We start from the raw sequence: 7,037 nt of genomic DNA on the forward strand, positions 1-7,037 counted from the left end.
ATTTATAAAAGACCAAGCCGAACACTAGGACAACGAGAAGATATTTGCTATTTGTATGTAATTCAGTGAGTATTTTCCAAAGCTTGGAAGAAAGAAATTATACGAATATTCGAGCTAACATACCGATGTGTACATTATATTATGAAAATAAATCAAATGTAATATGAAATAAAGATAATTGATTTTATATGTAGTGCTTACTTTTTTAATGTTAAAATAAAAATATGATTTATTATTTGATTAAAAGTTAAAATATGTATTTTCTTATANGGCAAAATGAATAGGTAATTCGGATCACGAAACACCACCACACATTCCAATCACATGAGCATGTAATATTGAATATTCTTCTTCCACTATGCAAAATTAGCAACTCAGCTTCATTCCATTCGATTCGATTCGATTCGATTCGATTCATTCATCAAATCAAATATGCTGGTGATTGAGCCTCACACCACCGCCGCCGTTCGACTCCCCTCCGCAAACGTTTTTATCCCCCGGTATTTGTTTTGCTTTCTTTTTCTCATTTTTTTGTGATATATTTTGGTCTTTTGCTTATGCTTAAGATAATGTGGAGTTTTTGGCAATGAACTGAGTTTATTTTTCCTATTGAATTTGGTTGGTTAGTAGGAGTAAGTGCTGGAAGTTGAGGGATAACTGTGTTGGCAGAAGGTGTGGAGGCTGGGTGAAGGGTGGTGCTCTGAATAGAATAAAAGCTACTGCAAAAGAGCCGTCGAGCTCGGGTTCGGGTCCGGTGAAACAGAATGTGAAGCCGCAGAGGTATCATCCGTTCGAAGAAATTTCGGACTCTGAATTATTGGAGAACGGGGAAGCTATTCTTACTCCCGCCGAGGCTACTAGGACCATAATTGAGGTATAAACATAAATAGTAGTATGGATTTTCAAGTTTTGCCTGAAGGAATGTTATTGGCGATGCGTTGCTAATTTTATGGAAACCTTTGGTTATGGGCGAAAATCTATGTTGTTGATTTTGTGTAAAGATTTTGTTTTAGGTGAATAGCAAGGCGACACTGATGTTTTCTGGTCTGGTGAATGAAGAAGTTCATGAGAACATTTTTTGGCCGGATCTGCCTTATGTAACCGATGAGCATGGAAGTAAGATGCAATTATTTCTTGTTTGCATGTGGCACTATTTGGTTGTCGATGACAAGCGTTGTCATTGCTAAACTTGTGATTGCTTGTGATCAGATATATACTTTCAAGTGAAAAACGATGAAGACATCTTGCAAACTCTGACTTCCGAAGAAAACATTGTGGTAAGTTTAGATATTTTAAATTCAATACACATGATTTTGACAAAAAGAGGAATTGTATTATCCTATAAAATTCACCCATAGTCCTTTACGACTGCTTAATAACTGGAGTAGTGCTATTAAGACTCTACACTTCTGATACTTCTATTTGCGGATCTTGATTATGCCATATTTTAGAAGCCATTGGTGATTTGATCTGCATCTCAAGAATTAGCTTAAGATGCTTACTTGAATTATGTACTTGAGAAGTGACTTGTGAAAGAGTGTAACATAAGTATAGCCGGCACACTAGTAGTTACCAATTTGCTTCAAATTATACACCTGCCCCAATGTTTAAGTTGTTAGACATTAAGGATCTTCTAATTCAAGCAATTTGTTTAGATGCTTACTTGAATTTAACACAATGCAGCAAGTCATTGTGGGACTAGATACTGCAGAAATGATGAGTGAGTTGGAAGCACTAGGTCATTCTGATATTGATTTTGGTGTTGATGAGTTGGATGGTGAAGGTAGCGATTATGATGATGATGATGATGATGATGAGGAAGATGACGATGACGATGATGATGCTGAAGATGAAGACAGTGAGGTTTGAGTTCTCCCTTAAGTTATTTTTTCTTTTAGTGTCAAGGTTGTAGCTCTGTATTATGTAATCCTTATCACATTCATCTGCAGGATTGGGTTGCCATTCTTGATGACGAGGAAGATGAAGATGGGGAATCTGATGGATCATTGGGAGACTGGGCAAAATTGGAGACAATGCGATCTTCTCATCCTATGTATTTTGCCAAGAAATTAACAGAGGTGGTAACTCTTTCAATAAATTTGGTGGATATTGATGATAGAAATAAGTCAGAGAAACTTGAATTCTTGTTAGAAATAGTCTACTTTTTATTGACAGAAACTAGGATATAACCTCCATATATTGTTGGGTGATTGGGTCCTTCGAAATTCTAGTAATTAAAAGAAAGTTATTTGATTGATAAATTAATGATGTGCTATAAAAATAAATCAACGATTCAATAAAGTGTGAATATATCTAATTAACTAAGAACTCATATTTATTTTAATAACTTTGTCAATTAAACACGAACTAAACTACTAAAATGTTGGAAATTATTTTAAAAAATAAGCATGAACAAACCTAATTAATAAACTGATCACTAACTTGAAACGAAAAAGCTAGAATTGAAAAAACAAGGCAAAAGAAGAGTAACTATTGTTGTATGTTGTAATGAGGATGGCCCAGAAAAGATTACTCTGGATTATCTGAAAATATGCTAATCCATGTCGCTTTAAGAATGATAACATGAACAGCTTGAATTGCCAATATGATGTCAACAAAAGATCGTGCCAATATCATGGATAAGCCTACTGATGACGAAGATCAGAAGATGGGGATAATATTGTAATATTGGAGTTTGTGACGTGCAAGGAGATTGAAGCACCCGACAGCATAATAATTTTTTAGGAATATAAAGTCTCTGGATACAATAAGAAAAAACAGATATGAAATTTATTTAAATATAATTTTAGGAACATAAAAAGTAGCAATATACTCATATTTTAAGATAATATGATAGTTTAATTTATTTATTTTTTGATTTTATTAAATTATTTATTTATGACATAAACAGTAGCATAGAGTTTTATATGGGTGTTTAGAAAAACTATTATCTTATTAATTTATTAAAATTATCAATTTGTCCCTTTAGCCCAAGTTGGGAGCAAGAAAGACTATTATCTAATAGAGGTGATTAACCAATTGAATAATAAACTATGGAGGTTACACTGTACTTTCATGCTCATATTTTTTAAATTTATAAACCGTGCACCCATTTTATGGCTATTTTTATTGCACAGGTTGTTTCAGATGATCCTTTAGATTTCATGGAACAGCCTTCTTCAGGCCTTGCTATTCAAGGCCTTCTGAGACCTGCATTCATCGAAGAACATTCTGTCATCCAAAAGAATGTAACAGATCCTGAATGTAGTGATACTGATTCAAGTAACATTGACAATGAACAACAGGAAGAAGGCACTGTGAAGATCAATGGCCACAGATGCGAAAAAGAACAAACACAAGACGATCCAAGTTGGGCAGAGGAATTGGAGAAGGAAGAAAACCTTGGAAGTGGATTTGCATTTTACAAACTAGAGATGATTAAAATTCAGTTAGTGTCAGCGCACGGACGTGAGGTAAATCTATGGTTTTACTTGTGAATCTTAGCAGTATATGTTGTTTCTTGTTGTGCCAGAATTGTTTTTGTACTTGACAAAGTTTATTAGTTTTCAGGATTTAACACTAGAGAACTGCCAAATGTTAATCTCCTTTTCCCTGCCTTTTATATTTATTAACATTGATCGTCATTTCAAGTATATCTTCATACACACTCCGACAAGGCAGTTTCTGGATACAACATAGTAACAGGTCCTACATGACCTGGAGACATAGACTCTTGTTTTATGCTGTAGATTACTAGACAAAAAAAATGTGATAGTTTGTCATGATAGCAACTTTTTACATTGATGAAATGAACGAAAACATATGCTTGACATCCCTATTCTCTCCTCAAATGATTGATGTTACTGTAGTTTTAAGCAATGCAATTTTGTACCGATTACATATGGGAAATGGGGAGTATGATGGAGTTGTCATGAGTGGAGTAGAAAAAGTTGTCAATGCATTATGTGTCTCATACTCTTGTTCAATCTGGTTGATTGACTGACGATGACACATTTGATTCTGTTTCTCCAGACTCTATTATCCACGGCATGTGATTTGGTATTGGGAAGGAAAATTGTGATTTAATTATTCATGCAGAATTTTGTTGAAATAGAAGATTATAAAAGGGCTGGACCTGATGCTATAGCACATTCAGCTGCAAAAATAATATCACGCCTCAAGGCTGGTGGAGAAAAGACCACGCAAGCTCTAAAATCTCTTTGTTGGAGATGTAAAGGGATTCAAGTTGAGGTAACACTCTGAACAACTGTTCAAGCTTTCAAAGCATTAGTTATTGTGAGCCTGAGAAATATATCTGTTGAAACTTGATTTAAGCTTTACTGTTATCTAATATTGGAAAATGAATTTAGACATAAGGTTCTATTACGCCCATATGTAGTAGAGATTTATGGCAAGAAGAAAGTGTAAGGAACTAAAACATCATCATCCCCCACCACATTTTTCATGCCCATGTACAAGTCGTCCTAGCTATAAGTCGTTTCCCACCCAGAAGCATAGAAATTTGTTAAAGTTCTAGTTGATTTATGATTTTTGTTTTCACTTGGCTGATTCATCTACTTGTATGATGGATTATCCACTCTAGCAGTGTATTGCCATGGAATTAGGGAGTAAAAGAACCATCTAATGAGTCATCAGAAATCTTAATATGCAGTTGCTTGGTTTTTGTACTAATTTTTTACAAATTGAAACAATGACAGGAATGTGCTCTTATAGGAGTAGACAGCCTTGGTTTCGACTTGCGGGTTTGCTCGGGAACACAACTTCAAACACTGCGCTTTCCATTCAAAAAACGGGTGTGTACGCTTTTCTTTCCCTTACTTTTGGGTTGTTCATAATTTCCTTGCTGGATGTTTCTTAACAACAGTACATCATCTCAATGTCATTCATTACACAGCAGTGTCGGCGAATATCACTTGATACCTTTCAGATATGGTTGCGTGTAGAAAGAGGGCGAAATTCTTGATATGATTTAAATATTTCACATTACTTTTTAAACACACTATAGGTAGATAAAATGAAGAATGGGATCTAGAGTACAAATAAATAACTGAAACATAGAGTCTTATCTAAATGTCAAGTGGATGGGAGAACAAGAAAGCTATGCTTTCGTAGCATCTTTACTTTTTGCTTTCATCTTGTTTAGCCACTTCAAATATCGGTTTTGGTTTATCATTATTCATTAATATTCACGACTATATTCTAGGTCACCCATCGCCTAGACGGTCCTAAGCGTTTTAGAACACTAATAATTAATATTCATAACTATACTGTAGCGAAGGGTTGCGTACTTATTGTCGTATAAAAAACGAATAATGATACAACTCTATTCAAATATTTAAAAATGTATAACAATCCCAATGCAACCTTTTGATAGCTGTGGCACATAGGACCATAGAGATAATTGTCGTTCACCAGCAAGTCCTCCCAACAATTGTACCAAACTTCAACTAAAAGGAATCAAACATATGGCATGTACTATAATATCAATTGTTGAATCAAGCAATAATGGCTTTGCTTCAAATTGTAGATGATGTAACTCAAACTTCAAATTGTAGAATAGCCCATATTCCTATCAATGTACACACTAATAGACACATAGTGAGGATTGTTGTTACTCTCCAACATATGGTCATTGTGAACTTCCAAAATCTATGATGAGATTAATGGAAACACCGAGCACAAAGCTTGTTCTCTGTTTTGCTATCCCTTGGGAGGGAGAAGATGTAGCTGTAGCATGCATCTTATAATAGAGACAGATTGGAGTTCATTACCATACACGTGATGCGTACTCTGTATCTATCGCCAAGAAATAAACAAGAAACATTACCAACCTGAAATGGTTCAAGTGAGTCTTAGACTTTAAGCATAATACAGCTCATTGTCTTCATTAACTGCTACCTTGTAAATTTCAATCTCTTTTGCTCTTTATGCCATTTCTACTCTTTCAAATTGTTCCACCTAAAAAGCTTGTTTCAGTTGCTCATATCTTCTTGTGAAAAATCATCCCACATTTTGCAACTTGTGAGATTTTGGCTTATGAACTCAAATGCTCGATTGGATGCTTCATCTTCAGCATTGGTAGAATAATTGAATTCCTTGTTGTACACTCGGTCGATCCTGATACAATTCTTGTTTCTCTCTTGAATCTCTAAGAATTTGTGTGTGTGTGTTTTTGGTGTTGGCTAAGGCTTCATAAATTTGCCATCCTTCAAAGAGATTGGTGTACCTCTCAAATCCCCCTTATGTGTGGTTCACAGGCCTCATCGGAGTACAGTGCTGAAAGGCATCTGAATGACATGCTGTTTCCGAGAGCTCACAAAATTCAACCACGGAAAGAAGCTCAGCAGACGGAATCTTAGGTTCAAGTTAGATGCTGATGATCTGTATTTTTTTTTAAATGTTGTCCCATGTACTTATGTACTTATGTACGTTGTTGATAAAAATAGTACACAGCTAGCTATGTAGGAAATCTTCCAGTTCCCGCTATTCTATTCCTTGTTGCAAGGAATTTTGACATCCCAAGTCTTGTGTTCGATGATTGTGTGGTATCTTATTTCCATCTTGTAATGTGTATTGAGTAATTGTAAAAATTTATTTTGGGAGAAATGTTTATCATTTATCTATACGATATTATGCTATATATTATTATTAAACTTGAGACGTTATTATACCAACAAATGGTGGTGTCATAGTCGTCTTTTATTTGATACCAAATTATCTTTATTTTATTTAACATTTTTATTCAAGAAAAAAGTTATTAGCGTAAATTTATCAACACACAAATCTATTTGAATTGTATATAAATATAGTTTTATTCAAATTAAAATGGTTATATCAATTCTTATTTAAAAATTACTATATATTGCTAAGATACGGCTATAACTTCGACGAATTTATCCAGCAAAAGCTAGCTTAAAGGAGATGGTCGTTTAAGTTCATATATATAATTTTCAAGAAATTATTTAACCGAAGTGAGAAATCTAAAAACTCTAAAAACCAAAAGTTACATAAAACTT

At 34.3% G+C, this 7,037-nt stretch overlaps 1 protein-coding gene across 2 annotated transcripts; it reads left to right on the forward strand.

The window, feature by feature from the left end:
- Window positions 1-274: 274 nt before the first annotated feature.
- LOC140982902 (uncharacterized protein At3g49140-like) lies at window positions 275-6,644 on the forward strand. 2 transcript variants are annotated; one of them, XM_073449683.1, is made up of 10 exons: window positions 275-500; window positions 628-874; window positions 1,014-1,116; window positions 1,210-1,277; window positions 1,684-1,863; window positions 1,950-2,078; window positions 3,138-3,473; window positions 4,099-4,251; window positions 4,719-4,814; window positions 6,279-6,644. In XM_073449683.1, the coding sequence occupies exons 1-10, from the start codon at window positions 433-435 to the stop codon at window positions 6,378-6,380; spliced, it is 1,482 nt and encodes a 493-aa protein (XP_073305784.1). In that variant the 5' UTR covers window positions 275-432; the 3' UTR covers window positions 6,381-6,644. The 2 variants fall into 2 exon arrangements, with proteins under 2 accessions (XP_073305784.1, XP_073305785.1); XM_073449684.1 differs by having other exon boundaries at window positions 631-874.
- Window positions 6,645-7,037: the final 393 nt, after the last annotated feature.

This window comes from Primulina huaijiensis, chromosome 8 (assembly GCF_012295235.1).
Source record: "Primulina huaijiensis isolate GDHJ02 chromosome 8, ASM1229523v2, whole genome shotgun sequence".
Taxonomy (NCBI): domain Eukaryota; kingdom Viridiplantae; phylum Streptophyta; class Magnoliopsida; order Lamiales; family Gesneriaceae; genus Primulina; species Primulina huaijiensis.

Coding starts and splice junctions, on each gene's coding strand:
- LOC140982902 (XM_073449683.1), top strand. CDS start 433: ATGCTGGTGATTGAGCCTCACACCACCGCCGCCGTTCGACTCCCCTCC. Junction 3,474..4,098: donor TGTCAGCGCACGGACGTGAG/GTAAATCTATGG, acceptor TTATTCATGCAG/AATTTTGTTGAAATAGAAGA. Junction 4,252..4,718: donor GTAAAGGGATTCAAGTTGAG/GTAACACTCTGA, acceptor AAACAATGACAG/GAATGTGCTCTTATAGGAGT.